Genomic DNA, 25,792 nt, shown 5'->3' with positions numbered 1-25,792 from the left:
ATTTTTGGAGGCCCCATCCTTGGGTTAAAATCCTGCAAGAGCCAGGGCATTCTCACCAAACATAACTAAGCAGGTTAATTTCATAGTTTGAACCCTGGCCTCAGCTGCAGGATGGCAGGAGGCTGTTAATTCCCAGCTGCATATGGGGAGCCACTGGGTAAGGATGACGGATAGCTTCTCCCTGTCCCTAGGCTCGACCACAAGACCCTCCCCTGCCCGTCTGTGCTGAGCGTCACTGAGGAGCAATTACTATCTGTTCCAAACAGTGGGGGATTTGTCCTTGAAAGCGGCTGCATCTCTACTTCCCTTGCGAAGTGCTGCTCAAACTGCCACTGGTTTCACCAGTCCAAATGCCGATTCACTCCTTGAAAATTATCACTGATTTAAGAATAGGAATATAAAAAGACGCTGTCTGATTTAGGAAACATTCTTCACACCAACTCTAATATATAATCAAATTTGTCATTAAATGAAAAGAGGACAGGTAGAGAAGAGGAGGAAGGAAAGGAGAGAAGAGAGGAGGAGAGAAGAGAGGGAAAAAAAAGACAGAAAAAGAGGAGGAAGGGAGGGAGGGAAAAGGGAGTCTTTGCCCTGGACGCAGCCTCTCTCTGGCAGTGGGTCAAACGCCATCTCTCCCAGACCCTCCTGTCCTCCTGGGAGAGTGCAGACAGTGGCGCTGTCTGACAGGGCTGCTGGGAGGCTCCTGCCTGGCTGACATCCTCACTGCAAGTACACGGACACCATCTGGAGGCCTGGGCAAGCCTTGGCAGACTCGGAGGACCTGGAATGATCCCTAATTGGTCTGCATCAACGGGGCTGTCCATGGCTTTACTCCATTCCCTGCAACGGGCATGTTGCCCTATGGGCTGTGCTGAGGACAGGTGGGACCCTATGGGGTAGCCCCCCATTGGCTCCTATTGTGGGGTCACAAAGCTCCCCAGCATTCTGGACAGAGGATGAAAATACCAGGTCAAAGTGTCCTGGGCCCCACCCCTCCCCCCACCACTGCTATCGGCTGTCCCCTCTCTCCTGCACTTGAGATGTGTGTTGGGACTTATTAAGGAAGTGAGTTCTTCAGCCCACGTGGACTATTGCTCATGTCTCACAACCATCCTTGAACTCCTGACTTCTTTGAAAGCCATTTGGGCTCATACAGAGCTCTCCTACCCAGTTTTCAATTTCACTTTAAAATTTCTCCCACTTCTCACTTGGCTAGGTCTGTATTTGTCTCTCAAGCTCCCAGAGGGCAGACATGTCTTTGCAAGTTCAGATATGCAAGCAGGCTCTTAACAACTAGTTCCAGATGACAACAATCATTATAAGTATAATAGAAATGAACATCTTTCATCTTTACATCTGAGAAAAGGCAAGCAATTTCACCCATTCAGTTTCACTAGTTCTTTGTAAGAGATTTTAAGTCTCCACACAGAATCCTACAGACCTATTTCTGGAAATGTGCCCCATGCCATCATGAACACAGTCAGCCTCTTGAGTTGGAGGGGATGAACAGAAGACAGAGGAGGAAGTTGCCACAGAGAGTCCGTTCCTGGGGGGGCAGTGCAGTGGGCTGGCTACAGTAGCTACACTCTTCCAGTTCAAATCTCAACTCAGCCATTAGCCGTGGGATCTTAACCTTTGCCCGCCTCAGCTGTGTCGCTCGACAGTGGGATTAACAGTATGGACTCGATAGCGCAGTTTCGAAGACTGGGCCTGGCACACAGGAAGTCCTCAAATATTAGTCCTCATTACCATCATCCTCTCCTCAAAGAGCTCAATCTAGTCAAAAATAGAATCAGGGAAGGGAGAGCAAAGGCCAGCCAGCTGTCAAAATTCCAACTGAGCAGGGACAATGCCAATATCCCCTGGAGCTCTGCTGTCCCTGGAACTGGACCAAAATTCGGGGGCGGGGGGGGGGGGGGGGAGTGGGGGGGGGGGGGGGGGGGTGAGGGGGGAGGTGAGTTATCTTGAAGACAGATGGGCTCATTCAGCCAGATTACATAGGCACATACCACTTACATGATTTTTATTTAAATATGACTTTATATAAATGCTAAGTATGATTTTAAAAGCACACATTATTACAGTTAAAATATTTTCTAAATTGCTTTATCAGTGTTTCTTAATTTCATAAAACCTCTTCTTATAATAAAACGATGGATTCTGCAAACACTTTTCCCACAAACACTTTAGGTTGTGAAATGTGCTCCCAATCTGTACCTTTGATGGAAAGCTCCATCAGCACGCTGTGCCCTTACAGGGCCTGTCTGAAGGCCTCTACGGCACACCTCTGCACTGATGTAGAAGGTTCCATAGGGCCAATCCCACGGGTTCGGTTTCCACCAAAAAAAACAGACCTCAGGGATTCCAGCCAGTTGCCAACTCACACTACCACCTCATGTACCCGTTCCCCATGGCAGTGTAGACGGCACCAGAAAAAGGCCCAAATTCCTTCAACAGTCCCAGCACACTCAATTGGCTTACTGGAATGCCATTCCCAGATTTGAATTGCTTCTCCACTTTTATTATAAAAACTTCTACTTTGCTTTTCCTTCCAAGAAAGAGCCGGAGCGCCACACTTTTATTTCCTTCTACTGCAATGAATTTGCTTTCTTTGCTGAGTTCCTAAACAAGGGCCAATGTAAGAACCACAGAGCACTGTGGTAAAGGCACCCTCTGCAGGTGTCTGAACCCTCTCCACCAGCATCAGTGGGTAAGGAGCTTCCTTCTCCCAGGGGCGGCAGCCTCACGGTTCCTAATCCTGAGCTAAACAGACATCAGAATTCCCCTCCCCCCACCAAGCCTTCCTCTGCCCTTGACAACCTCCCCTCGCCTCTCACAGTCCCCTGGGACTGCACACCTTCGGTGGGGCTGAGATGCTACCAGGGGATATGTGGGGACACCGCGAGGCTTTGCCGTGGTCGGCAGGATACCGGATGTGACAGTGCCGTTCTGTCCTCCCAGCCCAACCTACTGCTGCCTGGCACTGTGAGTGCAGGTACGTCTCTTTGAGCTGTCACCGTGCTTTAGGAAGAACCTGAACTCTGCCTAGAATTTTCATCCAAAACAGACTTGAACAATGTTCTATTTGGGGGGAAACATCAGTCAAAATATAGTATCTCAGATCTATTCACATTCAGACAGCGTACCTTTCAGACCACTACAAATTCAGAGGCATTAAGTCTCCCTCTATTTTCAAGAATGACTTTAACCCTTTCTTTGTTTCAAGGGAACAACGTTCCCAGGCTTTCATAACTCCTTTCTGCAGGGGTCATCTGGCTCCTCCCCCGCTGTTCAGCATTGGGGTGCCTGAGACCCTTTGGTCACTACCTGGGAGGCTGCCGCCTTCTGTGTGCAGCAGGGTTTCACACGCCTGGCTTCTGGATTGCTCAGTGGCTTTTGTCTACAGATAGTCCAGAGTCTTGTCTTTCTCACAGACAGCAACTCTTTTCCCATCCCTGAAACACCATTGTTCCTCTATCAGTTGCCAAACTGTTAGGGCTGGAGTAATAGTAAAAGCCTCGAGGCGATTACAACCACAACAGCTGTGTTTACTAAGAGCTACAAATGAACTTGTTGCAGCTCTATGAGAGTGGCAGGCAGTGATTCAGAACCTTATAGAAGCACCCCACCCTCAGGATGTTCGCTGGCTGCCTCAACCTCCGGCTGCCCACGCCAGCCCTGGCTTTCCGAGGAGACCCTCTGCTGAGCACAAGGGACCTCTTTTCACCCACAATGCTTTTATATGTTTTCTTCCCACAGCTGCAGTCATTTTCACTCAGCTGTTTAGGCCCCTGGGAGGACTGCCAGTCACTGACAGAGCAGACGACTGGCTGGGGGTTCTCTTGAGGGTTGAGGGGCATCCAGAAAACTACTCTCCAGCCCCAGGCTCCTCCAAGGCGGCTGCAAGCACCTGCAACAAGGCCTACAACTCAACTACTCACTGCTCAAACCTCTGCACCACCAGTGACCTCTCTAAAGTATCAATGTCACAGCTGAATACATGACATCAACAAGTCTATCACTCACCCCTACATTAAGGTGGATTGTTTTTTTTCCTAAATGTCTTTGAGGCTGTTTTATCACCTGTAAAACTGACACATGCTTCATGAAGCTATGTGGAAGTGCTTTGCAACCTCTTCAATTCCTACAAATTCTTATTTGAATACTGGCTTAGCAGGCAAGCATTCTTGGGAGAGACTTCACTGGAACCTGTATCAGCTGACTGCGCCCTTGCTAGGATTAATTTAAGTGACTTGCTATTAACATGGGAATAAGAGGGTGGGCCCTTCGAAGATGGGTCAGGGAACTAGTGAGTTGCACTCGGAAGCAAAGGCCCGGAGCACAGGATGCAGCAGGGCAAAACAAGGGCGTCTGTGTCTTCTACAGCCTTTGCTGGTTGCTGGCAACACGGCAGCCATACACCATGCACGGAAAGGAGCTGATTAAGGTTTTTCTGATCTATGAAAATTGGTGACTCCCTACTGCAGTATTCCCCAAACTTCTTGTTTAAAAGAGTCACCTGGAGCCTGTTGATTCTTTTAATATACAACTGCTAGGTCCCTTGAGGCTGAGGAGAGTCCCTGGCATCTAGAAGTTTAAGTTCCCAGTTGGGATTTATGACCACACACGTCTGTTTATCACTGACCTATATTCTGAGAACCAATGTAAGTTTTCCTGCCTTTCCTTGGAACACAGGCTGGAAATCATTTAAGCCAACTACCCCATAAATCAGTGCTGCTCTGGGGGACCATGCCAGGTTCCTGCATGGACCTACAACAGAGCTACTGCTAGAAACCGTAGCCATGAGAGGATTGATCAGTGCCTTCTAAGCAGAGCTTCCCGCTTCCAGGAGGAAGGAATTCTAAAGACTTGACTACATTATGAAAGAGCAATAAGCCTACCCACTTCAAGCCCCAGATACTGAGTTAGTTGCTATGCATTCTTCTTATCCACCCCAACTGCCAACCCAAAGAGAACTGAGTTTCAACCACAAGAAAACTTGGCAGGAAAAGCTCTGGCAGCTCAGTCAGGGCTGGGCTGTCAAGCGGAAAGTGCTCATGGGCTGGGTGCTGACAAGAAGAAATCGTCCGACGTTTAACTTATAGATATTAAGAACCTGGGGTTCCTGCTGGAGCTGCACACTGAAAAGGGGGACGTGGTCTTCCTCCCTGCCCACCTTTATGCCTCGAAACTTGACAGACTTCCGAACAGGTCATTCAAAGGACGGTTTGGCCCAGATGAAACATGGAATTCATTATTCCATTCAAAGTCCCTTTTCTAACTCTGCCCTCTTCGGAGGAAACCTATTCTCTGAGAGGACTAGACAAAAAAGGTTAGTGTCTTCCTGACCTTCTTAGTGCAAGGTCGCAAACTGAAACACCCCTGGGGGCGAAATGGGTCATGGGTTAGAGAAGACGCCGAGAGGACTGTCATCTCCAGAACCCCTAAACCAACCGTGGGCAGCCACTACTCAGCTCTAGCCAACCTTTGGCATGTGAGTCCAATTTGGCAGACCATCTACATTTTCGAGAGAAGCCAAGAATCCCAGCTTTATAGGTGAACCTTCCCAAACGGCAAATTTTCCAATTTAAAAAAACATTGTGCCACCTAAACAAAAATGCCTGTAAGCTGGATTTGATCTGTGGAGTCCAAGGCTGTATCTGTCGCTTCCGGCATAAAGCTGCGCCCTGACAAGACAACAGTCAACTGGACCACATGTTTTCTGATGCCACCAGCTATGGATAAGCCTGTCCTCCACGGAGTGTTCCCTCCTGTCTCTCTTCATCTCATTCTGCAAAGACAGGATCTCTGGGTTGCCAGTACAGTTCAGGCAGTCCAGCGTCCCCCTGGCATTAGTGACACCTCTCCCAAAGCCCTGCCAAATGTCCCTTCAGCCAACAGTGATGGGAAGTTAATGGCTTCCCAGGTGGCTCACCTCATCTTTGGACAGTTGAGTTACATCTCCTGCTATCCCTTGAAAGCTCAGCATGTTCACTAGTGGCTTATTTCTGTCCTTTTGAGGGGCATCCAGGACAAATCAGATTCCTCATTTGTTTGCCACTCCTCTGGAATCCTCACCCACCCACCTGCAGCCTCAAATAAGCCTGTTTTTCTTTCCTGGCCAGACATGTCAGTTTCTTCAATCAGTCTCCATAAAGCATGGCTGTGAGTCACCCCACATTTTACTCCTTCTGGTCAAAAGGTTCTGATTTGCCTGGATAGTATTCATAACAGCAAACTAGCATACACATTAATGAATACCAGGCATTGTTCTAATACCTTTGTGTTTATTTACTCATATGATCTTCATAAAAGCCCTAAAGGAGGTTTTTATTATTACCACCCATTTTACAGATGAGAGGACAGGCACAGGGAGCCCAAGACACTTGCCTGTGGTCACACAGCTAGTCACTGTAGAGCCAGGGTGGGAGCCCACCAGTCAGTCTGGCTCCACAGTCCGAGCTCCTGGCTCTCCATGTCCCCGGCTGGGCTCACCGTGCAGAGAAGGAAAGTGCACCCACATGCCCAAAGCATTAGGCAATGGGGCGCGCTAGGTGCTCTCAAATGGATAGGAACTAACAGCCCTTCATTCTCCATGTTATGCGTCAACTAAGGATCCATTATGAATTGTTGGCAGTTCTCCACACTTGACTCACATGAGCTTACTGTGAACAAATCCCTTAAATCTCTTTTATTCACATGGATGCTAAGTCACAGCAACCCCATCCTCTCCTCAGGCAATTGGCTTTATGGACTCTGTGCCTGGCCTGGCCCAATTATCATCCCCTGTCCTATTTCTGATGGCCCATAAAGTTGTCTTGTAGGCTGTCTTCTCTGTGCCCTTGCTCTTGAAAGAATCAGAGACAGCCATGGAGTTTAGATTATAGAATCATGGAACTCTGGGGAGTAAAACAAAAGAACATCCTGTCCTCTGCCTTGCTCTACAGATGAGGAAAGCTAGACCCGAGGGCAAGTCAAATCCAAGGACAAGCTGCCAGTGGGTGGTGTAGCTGAAATTAGAATCTGGGCGTCTGCTTTCCCACCCAGAGCTCTGCCAACTGCTCCAGACTGTCTCCAATCAGTGCGTCAGGCTGAAATACAGTTATGGCAAGTCCTCACTTAATGTGCAGGATAGGTTCTTGGAAACTGAGACTTTAAGGGAAATAACGCACATGAAAACCAACTTTACTATATAGGCTGATTGATACAAACGAGTTAAGTTCCTATGGCATATTCCTGGTCACACAAAAAAATCACCAAAATTCTAAATGAAGAGCCAAAACACTTCTAAAAATAAGCACTGAAATAAATGTGAGCTATACATACATTTAAAAGAGATGAATTTAACAAAATCATTCTTTTCTAACCTATTTACTCCAGTTCAGGGTCATGGGTGGCCAGAACCTCTCCTGGCAGCTCAGAGCTCAAGGAGCAAACCCACCCTGGACAGGACACCCTTCCATCACAGGGTGACTCACACACCCACACTCACTCCGATGGGGACAGCAGACACGCCAGGCCACCTGACGTGCACATCTCTGGGATGTGGGAGGAACGTGGAGAGCCTGGAGACAATCCATGTAGACACGGGGAGAACATTCAAACTCCGCAGACAGTGGCCCCAACCGGGAATAATTGTTTTTAATCAACACCATAATGAAAGGATACTGAATGAAATGACGCTATTCAAAAAGCTGCTGCACAAGGAGAATGTGTTCTTTGTGCTCACGGAACAAGTAAATACCTACGGGTTTAAGATGAGAGCAGAAAAAGTGCTGAAACAGGGAACAGGCCACTAGGCTGATGAGACAGAAGAAAAGGCTGCCCAAGGGTTCTCAAAGTTCAGTGTTCCTCCCTGTCCACGTGTGCTCACCAAACACTGACATGCTCACAACGATGCTACATGGAGTTAGATTATAGTCAGCACACAACCAACACTTTCTGGAAAATCCTTAAGTCCTCTGAGCTGTAGCCCTTGGAATCTTCAAAGCCAATGATTCATTTCTGATATTTTTCTTTGCATTTGGTTTCTCCTCTCTGTTCTCTTCCCCCTTCCCCCAGCCCCTGCAAAATTTGCACCTGAACTTTGGGGAAAGGCTCTGCAGTGTGACTGCACTTTATCACGTGTGAAGAACTGAATCAGATGAAAAGCCACACACAGGTGACCGAGGATGGGTGCCGAGCTGCCCTGGAGGGGCTGTCTCCCCACTGGCACACCTGAGTCTTCCCCGAGGAAAAGCAGTATGACCCCTGCCACGGGCCAGTGTGGTCTTGAGGGATCATAACTAGGTCTGTTCTGATGGACTTTTCCCCTAAGGGGAATAAATTGGGGGAGATACGGGGATGCTTCTGAATGTTCTGGCTGGAACAAGAACTGAAGAACTGTACATTAGATTTCCCAGCAAATTCAACAAAACTGACTCCAATTTCATTATTTCAGAATGTAAGCCAATTTGACTGATGGTGGGTTTAAATTTATCTGGTTGACATCTACATTATCTGGAAAGACAGGTCTGACCAGGTAGATTAAAGAACAAACAGGACTACAAGATTTAACCTACTTACAAAAAGGTGCCTTTTTCAAGGATTTCAGTACATTCTCTAATTACAAAGGTCTTTGGTGGTTTAGTAAAACAATATATAACTAAGAGCAGTTACTTTGTATTAGGAAAAAAATGGCATTTCTCCAAACTACTCCTCTTTCCAATGTTGCATTAATTTAAGCTAGGCCCAAGTCAACCAAATTAGTGAGCTAATTACATAATTTTTAGAATGAAAGTCTATCTCAGACTCAGAGGTTACCTAGTCTAGAGACTTTCAAGATGTATTTTTGGTTGTTTAAAGCCATTGAACACTTTCAGCAGCGAACTCTGACTGGAAATCCAAGTCTCTGCTGGAGGTAAGCAGAGCTGTGGCATCCAGCGGGACCCAACCGGGCGGCCCCCATGTCCCTCGGCGGCGGCGGGCCCTGGCCAGTGCTCCCAAGAACACAGGTAAATAATCATCGGTCTCATCCAGGGATTAGCAAACTTTGTCTGTACAGGGATAGGCATCAAATATTTTTGACTTTGAGGGAACACATAAGGTCTGTCACACATTCTTTTGTTTTAGGTTCTTTTTTTTTTTTTTTTTAAGAATTTCAAATGGAAAAAGCATTTTTCGCTTGCAGGCCATAAGCCAAATTTGGCCCCTAAGGTCACTGCTTGCCAGCTGTGGTTTATGCTAACAGCACTGTTGAGGTGTAACTGGCATATATAAACTGCACATATTTAAAGCACACAGGTTTGTGCGCTTTAAAGCACAGTGTGCCTGTGTGGATACACTGTAAACCCATGGCCACTATTAAGACAGGGACATACCCACCTCTCTCTCTCATCCTTCCCCAGGCAACCACCCATCTGCTTTCTGTCACTATGGATTAGTCTGAATTTTCTAGAGTTTTATATACACAGAACCACACAGTCTAGACTCTTTATGTTTGTCTCTCACACTCAGCATGATTATTTTAAGGTCCACTGTGTTATTGTGTAATAATTCATTCCTTCTTACTAGTACCTTCATGCATGCAAGTGAGAAAACAGAGGCTGGAGGTACCTGCCCAGAAATCACGTGGCTGACAGCAGAGCTGGCCCAGAGCCGGGCCCCGCCTCCCACGTACTGTTTCCTTTCCATGCCATCTCCCTGCTAATTTCACCAGGGGTTTTGAAAACCTGGAGACCTCTATGTGGTCTGCAGAATTTGCACAGGTGTAGCTCTGCTCTTTTTCCTTCAAATCCTTTCTTCTAGTGTCCCTTGGATCTGTGAGCACAGGCCAATGACTAAAGCAAAACACATTCCAAGTCATATCCCAGGATCCCCAGGTAAACTGCACTTAACGAAATCAAAAGAAGACTGATGTATTCATCTAGTAGTTACTGAGCAAACACGTACTATGTGCCTGGCACTGTGTTGGGTAAAGCAAAATCAATAATGATTTCTGCCCTCAAATTGTTTACAGTCTAGGAATTATCAAAATGATTAAAATTGCATAAAATGAAGAGGATGCTGTGATAGGGATGGGCAGAAGTGACGGTTGGTTGAGGGCATATGTGAGGGATAGGGTGACCCTAGGAGGCTAGGGTTGGGGCAGAGTAGGGCAGGTAGCAGCTGTCACAGAGGCCCAGCCAAGCCTCGGGATGCAGAGTGGCAGGAGGGACCCTGGGTGGCCAGAGCCTTGGTGGGTTCAGGGCACATTTGGCTTGCTTGCAGACAGCCTCGCCAGGTTACACTGTGGGGACTGGATGAATCCATTGGGGGCTTTTGAGAAAAGGAGAAACACAATCCCACTCACATTTTTAAAAAGATCACCCTGGGTGCTGCTGTGTGGAGAATGGATTAAGAAGGGCAAGAATTCAGGGATAGAGTGAAAGGAGAAGTTGTACCTCATTTCAGGAAGGTGGGCTGCCCTACTACTTAGGCCTATAGGTATGAAACCACATGTCATTTCAGCTGGTGCTTTAACACCACACAGTCTTGGACATGTAGATGAAAGGGGCTTTCGCAACTCAGTTGACACTGGTCAACTGTGGTTGCTGCTGAGTAGGCTAGGGCTGGGCAAGCCAGGCCCTTGGGGTCTGGAGGTGGAAACAATCTGAATTGCCCAAATGAGGCTCATTTACTCTTTGTAGAACTGACTTCAAGACTGCTGCAGACTTCGTCGTTTGGGAGGTGACCAGCCAGGAGCAACACTTTACCTGGTAGGCCAGTATTTGCCCAGGGCTCCTGCTGCTTACGTAAGTCACTCTGTAGACCTTGCTTTTTGGCTTCTAAATGCTGCTGTGAACATGCCTCGGCCTCCGGGGCAGGGGTAGAGGAACGACACCTTCTGCAAGTGGCAGCAGGGAGGTGATCCTAAGAGAAGAGGTCGGAACCCTGATCCTGGCTCTGGACTCGTCATATAACCTGTCGTAGGACCTTGGCCAGGTCACTCTATTTCCTCAGGCCAGGTCCTCCCCAGGATGGTAAAGGAGGATGAAAATTTCCTGCCCTTCCTCAGAAGGAGTGGCATGCACCTCCTTAAATGATGGCTGTGGAGGCTCAGAAGTGTAAATACACTAATATATATTCTGATTATTGATGTATTAGTAATCGAATAAGCGGTAGCTGTACTGAATGCCTACTAAGAGAGGTCAAACTCAGGGCCTGGGACTTTGTCTTTAAAGTAACAGAGGCTGTAGTAAAAAAAAATCACACTTCATTTTTCCATTACTTATCTATCAGTCTCAATCACACAGAAAAAAAAATCAAGAACACACAAATGACCTAAAAAGGCCTCTGATGCCAGGGACTGTTGGCTAAATGTATCCTATAGGAGGTTTGATTTGCTTGGAACATGATGTATTGATACTTCAGGGGTCTCAAACTTCTTCTGTAAAGGGCCAGATAATAAATATCTTATGCTTTGCTGGTGTGAGAATCTCTGTCACAACTATAGAACTCTGCCATTTTAGTGCAAAACCAGCAACAGACAACCACCAGGTGTAGCTCTGTTACAATAAAACTTTATTTATAGAAATAGATGGCTGGCTACATCTGGCTGGAAAGCCAGAGTTTGCCAACCACTAACATAGTTTAAAAATTGGAATCTGAATATCTCTGGGCAGGCTTGCATCTGCCAAGTTCCTAAAAGGCATTACTTCGCCCCCCGCCCCACTGCAATCTCACACCCACACACACACACATTCTTACTATGTTTCCCATCTGGCCCCAGAACTCATATCACTAATAGCAGCAGACTTACTGTGAGTTAATATAAGCACTTTGCATACATTAACTCATTTAATCTATACAGAAACCCTGTTATCATCTCCATGAAAAATGAGGCCAAGTGAAGTTCACTAAATCACCCAAGATCAGGCAGCTGGTGGAAGAGGCAGGATTTGAAGCCAGCTACTTTGCTCTGTGTTCTTAACCACTATCCCATACTGCCAGTAAGCACCACTGTACAAACCAGGAGAGCAGATGATGAGAAGACACTACATCTTTCATTTCCTCTTAGAGTCTACTGCTTACCACAGGTTCACCCCATTTTAAGGGGCTGAGCCTCGCAAGGGTGGTGAGAGGGAAGTAAGTTTGAGGCGTGTCTGGAATCAGGTGTGAATACTAAAAAAAAGTAACATGACAGCTGGCAGTCTGACAGAGTAGCAAGAAGGTGAAAGGAAAGAGGAATTATTCATTCACTGAGCAGTCAGCTACTCATTGCCAACCACTCTGCACAGTCCTAAACACCCAACGCCTTGTTACTCAGAACAGCACATCAGCATCACCTGGGTGCTTGTGAGACCTGCACAATCAGCACCTGAACAAGATGCCAGATGATCCGCATGCAGAACAGCCCTGTTTTATGTGGTAGATGCTACTGCTCCTCTTTTGCAGGCCAGGAGCCAATGCTCAAAGCCTCACACTCTGCTGAGTTACAGGACCACCTGTGAGCCCCAGCCTGCGGTTCAGAGGCCATGCTTGTTCCCCAGAGGCACTCAAAACAAGACCTTCAGGACATTTACCCTAGCACAGTTGTGCATCAATGAGTAATCAGAAAATCCTGGTGGGATCAGGTATATGTAATATGCTGACCTTGCACCATCAAAGAAAGATTCAGTTATGTTCAGGCCACTATTTTTCTTTTTATTACTTATTTAATTTTATTTTTTAGAGGAAAAAAACAGAGAGGGAGGGAGGGAGAACAAGTGGCGGGGGAGAGAAACACCAATTTGTTGTTTCACTTATTTGTGTATTCATTGGTTGGTTCTTGTATGTGCCCTGACTGGGAGTTGAACCCACAACCTCAGTGTGTTGGGACAATGCTCTAACCAGCTGAGCAACCTGGCCAGGGCCAGGCTGCTATTTTTTTTTAGATTTTATTTATATATTTTTAGAGAGAAAGGAAGGGAGGGAGAAAGAAAGGGAGAGAAACATCACGTGTGGTTGTTTCTCACATGCCCCCTACTGGGGACCTGTCTTGAAACCCAGGCTGTGTCCTGACTGGGAATCAAACCAGCAACCCTTTGGTTCACAGGCTAGCACTCAATCCACTGAGCCATACCAGCCATGTCAGGCTGCTATTCTTTTAAAGAAATGTGGAAATAAATAATACAGTTAAGCAAAACTTCAATTGATTTTAATTTCCATAATTTTCAAAATTTCTTATTTTTACAAAATTGACTAATTTTTCATTCCCTGATGTTGAAGGGCCTTGAATTCAGCCACACTGGACAGATTTCTTTTCCTGGCACATGTGTTAGCTGATACTAATGATCAGTGTGCCCCAGAGGTAGATGTCCAGATCCTAGAACTGTGGGTTCTTGGGCTAAGAAAGAGATTTGTAATTGGGATTAGGCTCTAAGAAGTGTCATTTGATGCTAAGGGTCTTGGGCAGAGATGATTCCTAAATTGGTGTGTTTGGGATTCTGGAGTCAGATAGCAACGTGCCTCCCACTCCTCCACCACATATTATAACATCAGGGTAAGACCACAGGGAACCTTGGCCATGAACTGGCGGCCAGTGGGGAGCAGTTGAGGAGGTAGCCTATTCCTCCTCAGCCTCTGTACTGAACAGGCTGTGTTTCTTGCTAGGCACTTGGAACGCAGCAAAGGCCTGCTATAGGGTGTGACAAAGCAGGTTTACACTTATAAGTATGCAAAACAGAGTTTATTCTTATATCATTATTTATTAATTATTGTATTACTTTACAGATCAACAACTGTAAACCTACTTTTGCCTCACTCTGTACATTAGTAGACATCCTTGACATGACTATAAGGGACAGAAACCACTCAGGCTACTGTAAAGAACAGAGTGTGATAAAAGGATGTAGGATAGGAAAAGGGGAGCTTCCAGAACACTGGCAGCTGCTTTTTCTTTCTCTTCAGGCTGCATGGGTTATGTCTGTCTGGCCTTCGAAGCACCCTACATCTCTCACGGCGGTGCCTCTCTTCCCTGAGGTTCGGCTCCATCATGCTGACAGCGCCCTCTCCCTTTCCAAACTGGCCCTGTTTCTTCATCACTGGACTCCTGGAAGTCTTCTCCCTTGACCTCATGGCAACTATGGATATATCCTTTTAGTTTCTGTCCCTATGGCTGTCACTGTCCCTCTATTTTGCAAGGCCAAGTGAAACTTCTCATTGATATAGGTTGACTTTTTGAGCCAGAATCACAACTGCCAACCACCAATAAGGTGGGCTGCCTTGGAGCAGAGGACGACCCCAGGCCAACCAGCCATGGGTGGAGGCATCACTCAGCTGCCCCGGCAGGGGAGGAGATTCCCTCAGGAGGAGGAGGAGGACGGTGAAGCAGGACTGACAGCATAGCAAGGTGCCTTCGGAATTCCAGTGAGTCCTAGAATCTGAAGGGAAAGAGGAGAGGACCTCCCAAGAGCACTGGGTGCAGACCTGTGCATACGCATGTGCTCCACTGCCAGGCGAATGCTCCCAGGACTGACAGCATCACCCCCCTTCCCAAAGATCTCTGATGCAAAGGGTGGGGGGAGAATGGAGCAAGTGGTGGGAAAAGCAACGTCCAAAACTTCCTGCCAGCTCAAGTCCCTGTGGAATGCAACTCTGGGAATGTGGGTGCTATAGCATCACACCTACAAGGAGTATCTGTTTCCTGTGCACACTCACTAGATATCGTGGGATGAGGACGGTTTTGGAAAAAAGAAGCTGAATTCCCAATGCTGTCCTGTGATCAAAAGTTTTAGGAGATGTCCTGAATTTATGTGAAAACTTTACAGTACTTCTCATCTTTTTGCATTTTTCTCACCAATGCATGCTAGGTAATGATGATGTAGTAAAACTGAAAAAAAAAACCCAGCCCAGATTTTTGGTGTTTAGACGGACTAATGTAGGCACACTGCCACTCAGCACTGCGTCACAGTTGGGCAATGCCCAGTACTTGAAGGGTCGGATCATCCACAGAATTTCGGAAGAATTTCCTGACCACACGCCAAATCACATGATTCATACTTTTGGGATTCCACTTGGCATCAAGAAATCACCCTTTCAGTGGCAGCCTTATTTTATCCAAGAAAAGGTGACCCCAAAGTATTCAGAACTGCTTTGTTGTTTTGGTTTTCTAGGAAGACCAAAAAAGCTGCCAGAGGCACCTAGGAGGAAGCCGCACTTGCTTTCAAAACAGAAGTGATACAATTTGAAGGTTGAGTCCATAGAGACACGCAAATTATTTTCTGTGAGCAGGTGCAGAGGTGAGGAGGCAGTTACACTTTTTTTAGGAGCCCACGCCTTCCTAAAGCTGGTGACGTGTTCCATTCATGTCACAACGGAGCTGAGAATGGGAACGCCCAATGTGCCCTTTTTAACCCAAAATGGGCTGAAAGTTAGTTGAATAATGCTGTTAGCATGGGCAATTTTCACACATCTTTTCATACATCTTTCAAAAGATGTATAAATTTATAGAAAGTTCTTAAAAAACCATTTATAATTCAGCCTGATTTTGAGAGGAGAAAATGTAGAATAATATAGGAAGAAAATCTTATTCACCAGCCCAGGTTTCAACATCTCAGCACTACTGATATTTTGTGCCACATAATTGCTTGTTGTGGGGCTATCCTGTGCCCTGTCCCACATTTAGCTGCGTCCCTGACCTTCACCAACGAGATGCCAGTAGTACCTCCCCTCAGTCACGACAACCAAAGTTGTCTCCAGGCACTGCCACATGTCCCCTGGGGGGTGAAACTGCCCCCGGCTGAGAACCACTGTACTGTACAGAGACAAAATTCTAGCCATTTACAGCAAGCCAGTCACCTGGAATTAAATCCACTGCCCTGGAAACAGGCCGACCGAATCGTCTCTTTGGCACAGTGAGAATTTTAGAACTGAAGAGCAGGCAGCAATGCTTGCCCTTTTTTGGTCAGGGGTCAGAAGACCAACAGCAGGAATGCTACCCAGGACATCTCGTGTGCTCACGTCCTCAACGAGCTGATTTCTAACTTCCTCAGTAAGCAAGGCACGATCATCTGAGACCACAGTTCCTAATCATTCCAGAAAGTGATTCACTCATGTTTAGAAAGAGGCATGTTTTGAACTCTTGGAGTTTGTTTTGTGCTACACAAACATGTCCTCAAAAATAATCAAGACATTCGCATGTCATGTCAATCGGTTCCTTTCCTGTTTGACCTTCCCCAGATGTACTCCAGAAAGCATCCAGGAGAGCCAAGGGACCCTCTAGGGCCCAAGAGCCCAGCACTTTTGGAAAGCCCGGTCAGCCTGTGGCCAAGAATGTTGTTCTATCCAAGGTGTCCCTGAGCACACCGCCCACAGTCAGCCCTGGCAGTCACGTTCCTTTCCTGGTTAGCTGAACACTGACCACTTCGAGCACCGACGATGGCCACACGGATGCGTGGGCCCCTGTGCTCCCCACACAGAGGGAGCTGCCTGTCTTCACACACACCATTTCCCAAGGGGCAAAGGCAAAGAGCCATTTGGCAAAGCATCCCTCTGTGCAATACTTTGCTCCAGAGAGATACCCAGGTTCTGTGGGAACCTGACTTTCAGAAGCAAATACAAGATGTGAAAGAAGCTGTAATGTGTCACTTCCAACATGCACAGAGTGAAGGGCTTTGTGGGGCAGCCACGGTGCGGATGAGCAGGTACAGCCTTGAAGAGACAGACACCCAGATGCTGAGCAACCAGATCCGCGCACACTCTTGTTTACTTCTAAGCAGATTCTATTAGGCCCAGAGCACTTGGCTTGATTACTCCCTGGATCAAATCTAAATTAAATTGCCCAACAAGCATCTTTTCAGGGAGACAGAGGGGGGAGCACAGACTGACTTACCTTCCAGAAGCTATCCACTTTGCCATACACCAGGGACTGGTTCTGTCTCTTGATTTCGTTAATGTGGTGGATGTCGCTGGAGTTCAGGTGCTGCTCCACCACAAACCCCAGGAAGCTGTTGTCTGGGGTATGAGCTGATGTGAAAGGAAAGGGCAGGGCAGTTAGGATTTCACCAGCGGGAAGAAACAATTAACAAATTTAACAAGCCATCTCGCACATAACCAAATGTTTTCATTTTATCCTGTTCTTTCCTACCTGGGAGGGGCAAAGAATTGCCTGCCCCCACATATCCCAGCAAAACATTCTCACAAGAATAATTCTCTTCGGATGGATTAACCTGAACCAAATACTGGTTTTGTTAGTGGAAAATACATTTGTCTAAAAAGCATTCAGCCGTGTGCTCTCCTCCTTCCTGTTTCCTCAGAACAAGGCCACTGTCTCCTGATAGAAACGCCCTCATCTGGGTTTTATCCACTAATAACCAGAACTCTGCAGGGAGCAGGCCTGAATCAAGGGTTCTCACTAGGGTTTGGGGTGCTGTTGGTGGGCTCCACACAATCTATTCGGGCTCCAGCTGGGTTCACCATCCCGCTGGGTAAAAAGGGATTTGGGGGTAAAACCCAGCAATGTCACCCCCAATCCTCTAAGAATTACTAATGAAAGATGTAATTATGGGGCCATATTTTGAACCAATGAATGAAATAAAGAAAAAAAAAGGTAAAGGTCACTATAAGGTGGTTGGCTCACTCTGAAAAGCCAACCACCCACAGTGACCAGTGTCTGGTCCACAGAACAGACTCTTCTGGAAGAGAAAAGGCTTTTTCCTCTGGATCTGTCATAATTTAAGTTGTAAAACTTCATTATTTTAACACTTGACCCAGGCAGAAAGCAGCCCCAAACCCTCATCAAACATTTGCCTCTTATGCCTATAATTTTTAAAAAAATTTCACCAGAAGGCAACAATCAGAAAACAATTCTCTTGAAAAAAAGGCACTCTTCTCCTGTACACTCATTCTGTCCAGAGAAGTCTGTTTTTCAAGGAGGTGGTGCTGCAGCAGTCTACAATATTAAATGAAGCAACGGCTCTGCTTGACTCAAACCTGAACAGAACAAGTATAAATAACCTAAATGGAGAGATACTCGACATTGAGTAAAATCCACGTAATACATATTCACTCAACACAGCCATGTTCATTACAGGTGGGTGGTCAACAAACAGAGGAAGCTGGTTTCTTTGTCTGGTTCTGTTTTTCTTAGGATTCAGGAGCCCTTTCCAGGCAGGACGCCAGCACAACAGCCCTCACAACGAAGGCGCAGGGTCCTGGAAGCCCAGGCCCCTCTCCCCAACGCGGTGAGTGAAGGTGGAGGAGGGAGCACTGGCCGAAAGCCTGACTGATCACCACCCAGACTCCCGGGATTGTGCCCGAGGGGGGTGACAGCACAAGGAGATAATAGGGCTGAGACTGGGGAGTTGTGTTAGGTCTGGCCAATCTGTTATTGCATTTCTGTGTTTTTGAACAAGTGCCCAGAGGCAATGGCACTGGCTGCAGTTGGCTGGAAAGTAAATTACTGAATAAGTGCTACTGCCAACAAGAGGCAATCCTTGCCTTTCTTTTCTTTGTTTTTGTTTGTTTGTTTGTTTGTTTTTAGGAGTTGGGTCAGGGGGATTTGAAGGCATATAGGGTAGGGAAGAGGCTCTATGAGTATTCAGAATGTGAAGAATACAGCTTTAAATATTTCTTTGTTAAACTTTTTATTGTAAAAATTCTGAAATAGGATCTGATATTTTTATTGTCAGTAAAGTTATGTGGTGACCAAAGCTTCTTGCTTTGGAATGTCTCTGTAGTTCAGCACTCTAGTCCTTATGTGGGCACTTTTATAAAAAAAATGAAATAATCTAGCATCTAAAACACTTGATAGGCTTTATTTTATGTTAAAACACACTCAGGTGTAGTCAAAAATAAAATGATCATCAAACCCCCAAAAGAAAAAAAGACGTATATCTTTACATTTTTGGGTCAAAGATCTCCCTAGTGTATGGTGTGAGTAGTAAGAAGGAGGGAAAGTACGTAATTTATTCAAAAACTTGTGAGAAATGGCAGGCCTCTTTTCTCTTGTCTAGAGATGTTAACCTGAGGATTGACGGCGAGCAAGTGCAGTTTAAGGACCTCAGACAAGACTTAAGGAGAAGTGCCAGCAGTGCTTACAAATGGTACCACCGCATTTCATGAGCAATGGTCAGACCCTGTATGTTCCTTCCCAGGTAACATGGAACCCTCACAGGACACTAGAAGTCCGCAGCGTGGGAGGCTGCTCAGCTGTGGCTTCTGCAGCAGGTGATCTGGAAATAAAGGCAGGCCAGCAGCCAGGTACTGCATGGTGACATCCTAAAACTGCTTATGATAAATCAAAAGCCTCAAGGTCAGACTGATGGTATCTGAAATGACCTTTTCGAGGAGATCTAAACTTAACCAAGGTTTGTCTTTTTGGTCTGCCTTCAAATGGTGACACAGACTTTAGCTATATTGAGAGGGTTCTAAGAGAAGGTATTTACATATTTCAAGGTAAATTTAAAAAGTCCCATTATAAATGGGACACAGGAAATCCTGTACTTCTTGGAAATCACTCCATCCCAGAAGAGAAACAAGTCTGTGTTTAAAAAATGGCTGATATTTGAGTTCTGACTACAAGCTGAGCTCTGTGCTAAGTATTCTATAGTAACTATTTCATTGTATCTTCGTGATGCCCTGATAATATGTTTGTACAGGTGAGAACACAGAGAGAGAGTTACAGTACCCACCCTAGTCCACACACTGCAATGTTGGGACTCAGAGCCAGGCCAGTGGTTCCAGAGCCCACGCTCCTTAAAGCACTTCTAATACATAGCCTCATAGTCCAAGTAACTTATTTTCTGGGCTCTTGAACCATAGTGGCAAACATGCTTCAGAGGAAAATAATGTTACAAGAGAGATCCAGGGAAAAATACAGGGTATAGCACAAATAATGCCCCCTTTTTATTACAAAATCGTTTACTACAAAATCATAAGCATGTAATTCTGTAATGTACCAATATCACACTCAAGCACACCATATGGCATTTTAGGTGAAATGTTCAAATGAAAACTATAAATTATCACATCCATATTATTACCCACCAACCACACTCATGCAGGTGCTACTTCTGCTGGACCCTGTATCTAATCTGTCACCTCAGTTTCTTGAGCAACTTATGCTCTTTGTATGTAGGACCAAGCTGATTTTCTGACTTGTATAAATTAGGAGGAATTTGCTAAACATTAACAATGATCTTAAAATAACTTGGAGCAAACTTTTTTCTTTTTAAGAAAAGCATTATTTTAAGCACTTTGGGAGTGCCTCTTTACAAATACACATGTATGACAAGTCAGTTTGATGAATTTCCTGAGATTGCGGTGATGACTTCTTCTAAGAACTAATATTAGTTTGGCTTCAATAATTCATTCAGTGACAAACATTTTAAAGCATTATTTTATAAACCAGGTTATATTCTAGGTATTGAGGGATTTCAAACATAAAGATGATTTTCTGCCCTCACAGAGCTTACCAACTATTTAATAAATGAGGTACACACTATATCTACCAAGCAGTAATAACGTCCTTTTTTTAAATTGTAAATCAATAATTTACTAAGTCAAATGGACTCTTCCTTTATTGCATAAATCTCCACGGTCAGTTTTTCCACCATTAAGTCCTCAAAATCTCTAGGAAGTGCAAATATTCATTTTAACATGTTATCTGCTGGCCTCTGTCCTCAGCTGGCTCTAGGACTGGGTACCACCTGCTGCCAGGTCTCCAAAGGCAGAACCTGCACAGCCGGCCTGGGCTCTCCCTCAGCCAGTCAGACACCAAGCCCCAAGGATGTCAGCTTCTTGAAAATCTTTCAACTCCTTTCCTCTCTTCACTTTTCTCAGCTCTGGCCTCATTGATTCTTACCAAGACTTCTGCAATACGTAAGTTTTCCTTTTTCCTAAATAGAAACAGGGTTGGTATTTTTTTCCCCTTGATTATAACAGAAATATACCCTCAGTGCAAAACTTTTTTCAGAGAATAGAGAAAGATACAAGGAACATAAAGATGACATCTCACTTCTGGCCAAGATGGAGGTGTCGGTAGGTACACTTTGCCTCCTCACACAACCAAAAGGAGGACAACAAGTTTAAAAACAAAAAATAACCAGAAGTGCCAGAAAATGGATCTGTATGGAAGTCTGACAACCAAGGAGTTAAAGAAGAAATATTCGTTCAGACTGGTAAGAGGGGCGGAGATCGGTAGCTGGATTGGAAAGGATGAGAAGCAAGCCAGTGGCTGGAGGACTGGCTGGGCAAGGTGGCAGCTGGCAGACCAGGGAGGGCAAGGTGGCAGGTGGTAGACAGGTGGTCCCACATTTGCATGAGAAAAAACTGGGAGGAACTACTGGGGAGTGAGACAGACCGTTCAACCCAGGGTTCCAGCACGAGGAAATAAAGCCTCAAAAACCTCTGGCTGTAAAAACCCATGGGGGTTGCGGTGGTGGCAGAAGCTCCCAGCCTCAAAGGAGAGTTCATTGGAAACACCCACAGGGTGCTAGAATATACAGAAACCCACCCACATGGGAATCAGCACTAGAAGGGATCAATTTGTTTGTGGGTAGCAGGGGTAGTGACTGAAAGCCAGCTGAGAGCTGAGCAAGTGGCATTATTCCCTCTTGGACCTCTCCCTCACATACACAGCCACAAAGCAGGGATGTGGGTTGCCCTACCCTGGTGAATACCTAAGGCTCTGCCTCTTAGTACATAACAGGCCTGCTGAGATAAAAAAATATGGCCCAAATGAAAGAACCGATCAAAATTCCAGAAAAAGAACTAAGTGATGAAGAGATAGCCAACTTCTCAGATGCAGTGTTCAAAACACTGGTAATTAGGATGCTCACAGAAATGGTTAAATATGGTTGCAAAATAGAGGAAAAAGTAAAGGCTATACAAAGTGCAACAAAAATATACTGGGAACCAACAGTGAAGGGAAGAAAACCGGCACTCAAATCAATGATTTGCACTAGAAGGAAGAAATAAACATTCAATCAGAACAGAATGAAGAAATAAGAATTTAAAAAAAAAATGAGGAGAGGCTTAGGAACCTTTGGGACAACTTTAAATGTTCCAACATCCAAATCATAGGGGTGTCAAAAGGAGAAGAGGAAGAGCAAGAAAATGAAAACTTATGTGAAAAAATAATGAAGGAAAATTTCCCTGATCTGGCAAAGGAAATGGACTTCCAGGAAGTCCAGGAAGCTCAGAGAGTCCCAAAGAAGTTGGACCCAAGGAGGAACACACTAAGGCACATCATAATTATGTTACCCAAGATTAAATATAAGGAAAGAATCTTAAAAGCAGCAAGAGGAAAGGAGACAGTTACCTACAAAGGAGTTCCCATAAGACTTTCAGCTGATTTCGCAAAAGAGACCTTGCAGGCAAGAAGGGGCTGGAAAGAAGTATTCAAAGTCATGAAAGGCAAGGACCTACATCCAAGATTACTCTATCCAGCAAAGCTATCATTTAGAATGGAAGGGCAGATCAAGTGCTTCCCAGATGAGGTCAAGTTAAAGGAGTTCATCATCACCAAGCCCTTATTACATATAATGTTAAAGAGACTTATCTAAGAAAAGAAGAAGATCAAAACTATGAACAGTAAAATGACAACAAACTCACAATTATCAAAAACTGAACCTAAAAAAAACCAAAAAACGAACCAAGCAAACAACTAGAACAGGAATAGAATCACAGAAATGGAGATCACATGGAGGGTTATCAGCAGGGTGGGGCAGGGGGGTTAATGGGGGAAAAGGTACAGGGAATAAGTAGCATAAAGGTATGTAGAAAATAGACAGGGGGAGGTTAACAACAGTATAAGAAATGGAGGAATCAAAGGACTTATATGTATGACCCATGGATATGAACTAAGGGAGGGGATGCCGGTGGGAGGGCGTGTGCAGGGTGGAAGGGGGATAAAGTGGGGAAAATGGAACAAGTGTAATGGCATAATCAATATTTTTAAAATTCAAAAAAAGAAACAGATGATCAAAACTGAACAGTAAAATGACAACAAAGTCACAACTATTAAAAACTGAACTTAAAAAAAGACAAAAATCAAAAACTAAGCAAACAACTGGAATAGGAACAGAATCACAGAATCACAGAATCACAGAAATGGAGATCAAAGGGAGGGTTATCAGCTGGGATGGAGAGAGGAGGAGAATGGGGGAAAAGATACAGGGGACAAGAAGCATAAATGGTAGTAACAAAATAGACAGGGGGAGGTTAAGAATAGTATGGGAAATGGAGAAGCCAAAGAATTTATATGTATGACCCATGGACATGAATTAAGGGGGCAAATGCTAGTGGGAGATGCAGGGTGGAAGGGAATAAGGGAGAGGGAAAAATGGGATAAGTGTACTAGCATAACAAATAAAATGTACTTTAAAAAATAAAGAACTTAGAAACACACACACACATAAAGATGACATCCATCATCTTACCACCTAGACATACCACTGTTAATGGGTTTTCCTCCTACACTTATGGATCAAATCAAAATTGGGTCCTATTATACCTACTCTTTGGAGACCTTTTTTTACTTACCCAATGTGCCACAGGTATCTCTCTGGGTTAACAACCAGAGCTCATCACTGCTTGTTAAAGCAGAACAATATTTCGTGCATGAACTCATTCCATCAGCTGGGATGCCCCCTTCTGGGCTGCCAGCATCACTCTGTAGAACCAACTGCCCTTCCTCCCTAGGCCATGATATTCTTTTCCATTCAGGCAGAATCCAGATCCCAGGACTGCCCCAACTGTCTGTGCCTCCAAGGACAGGGTATGTAACCCAAGGGACTCTACCTGACCAGCTTAGTTGAAGGATGGGTTTACGATTCAAGTCCTGACAATCACAGTAGCTCTAGGACTAGTCAGAGCTACTTTTGAAGTCACTGTCTTTCTCCTATCCAAGTACTAACCAGGCCTGATGCTGCTTAGCTTCCGAGGTCAGACGAGATCGGGCACGTTCAGGGTGGTAGGGTTATAGATGAAGTTACTGTCTCTCTGCTATATTCACGAGACTGTCAGGGTAGAAGCCCAGAGCTACAGGGGTCATCTGTGTGCCCACGTGAGGACAGCCTGCCTGAGAAAAATGCCAATCCGGAGACACGCAAAGCCAAGATACGAAAATAGTAAAGCTTATCTTCCAAGTCCTGAATTCAGTTCCGCCTGAAGCCAGTTTCAACAATTCCTAGTGACAAGAGCCAACAAATCCTTGTGGCCAAGTCAGTATGACGGAAATCCTGCCTGATACACCCTGCCACAAGACATTCAGGAAGTCCAATGCTTTTCTATCTACATCAAGAATATCACAGAGATCATTGCACCCTCATAAACTCTGCAGTGGCTCCTATAAGTAGTCCCTGTAACTCCAGCCTTGCCCCTTTCCCTCTGCTCCCTAACTCTGATCCATCCTCTGTGTTGATGACAAGATAGTTTTTGATACAAATACGTGACTACAGCAGTTTTCTGCTGAAAACCTTCACTTCCTTCAGGATGAAGCACGCCCTGAACATCTAGCATCCTACTTTCATTTTGGGCCATCCTTCAGCCAATACCTCTGCTCCATGATGACCTTCTTGAGGTTTTTAATGCCGTGTTTTTCCATGTTGTCTCGTGCTGCCATGCGTGTGACACATCTATCACTTCCCTCTCCCTTTAAGTCTCAGCTCCCATCACCTCCCAGGTGAAGGGTTCCCTAACTTCCTGAGACTGAGATAAGTACCTCTCCCTTCAGACCCGAAGAGTTAGAGCTCCATTACACATCACAATCTCCCCTAAGAGACGCCACGATCTCTGAGGACTGAGCCTTGTTTTATGTGTCTATAAATTCCCAGAGTCCAAAGCATAGTAGAAAGTCAGCAAATATTTTTTGAATGCATGACTGATTAAGTCAATGAGGAATGTCTAATTAGCTGGTGTGATTGATTTGTCGGCAGATCTACACTATTAGGCAACAGAGGCTATGGCTGAACTACTTCTAGCATCGTGCTCTTTACACAAAGCCCCCAAACCACAGCCTGTTTTTCAAAGCAGCTTATCATTCTATCCCAGAACCTGGCTCAGGTCTGGCATATCATAGGTGATCAAATATACATTTTTTGATGTCTTCTTATCTATGTCACTAAGTTGATGTTGGAAGAGTGAAAATAAATCAACGATACAGACTTTTAAAATTCTAATATCACAGGTTTTCAAATACTGCCATTCATTCAAAATGAGCACATCTATTGAGCACTTACTACAAGCCAGGCAACAACTTAGGATTTCCAGATGTACCGGTGAACTGACAAGCAAGAAGAAAGAGGCTCCCTTCACTGAGCTTATGTTCAGCTGGGGAGACAAGTAGTAAGTAAATAATTTAATGTTATAGATAACAAAGAAATAAACATGATTGGTTTGTTGACTAACACTGAACTCTAGTTAATGATGTCATGCTAAAACATCTAAGGATAAGTGTTCTTTGATATGCATTAAAAAGGGTGAACTGATGAATGGAGAGAAGATATTCATGTATAGATATATCATGGAATAAGTGAACTGTTCACTGTAGAGTTTAGGTGCTGGGTTTGTACTGTACATTTCTCTCACCTTTTTTGCACAGTTGACACATTTTGTTGAAACAAGGAGGATATTGCCTACTGTCACATTCACATGGTTAATTCTGATCTCCATGATAATGAAACTGACATGATAGAAAAACTTATTGAAAAATAAAGTTACATCACACAAATAGTGATCTGGTCTTAAAAATTGTACACAGATAGTGAGTGATGTTATGCTTTAAATTTTACCCAAACTGAATTTTTTTGAAGTGGTGGTTGATACCAGTGTCTTTGAGAGAGACCGAAGG

The 25,792-nt window shown here is 45.1% G+C and overlaps 1 protein-coding gene across 5 annotated transcripts in view; it reads right to left on the bottom strand.

The window, feature by feature from the left end:
- The window catches only part of MGAT5 (alpha-1,6-mannosylglycoprotein 6-beta-N-acetylglucosaminyltransferase), a 337,231-nt gene that overhangs the window by 84,569 nt on the left and 226,870 nt on the right, over positions 1-25,792 (bottom strand). For all 5 annotated transcript variants that reach the window (XM_036023647.1, XM_036023648.1, XM_036023649.1 and 2 more), the window contains one exon: positions 16,832-16,965. In XM_036023647.1, coding sequence (XP_035879540.1) covers positions 16,832-16,965 — 134 coding nt within the window. The remainder of the gene's footprint in view (positions 1-16,831; positions 16,966-25,792) is intronic.

This window comes from Phyllostomus discolor, chromosome 4 (genome assembly GCF_004126475.2).
Source record: "Phyllostomus discolor isolate MPI-MPIP mPhyDis1 chromosome 4, mPhyDis1.pri.v3, whole genome shotgun sequence".
Lineage (NCBI taxonomy): Eukaryota > Metazoa > Chordata > Mammalia > Chiroptera > Phyllostomidae > Phyllostomus > Phyllostomus discolor.
This window is presented reverse-complemented; position numbering and strand designations above follow the sequence as displayed.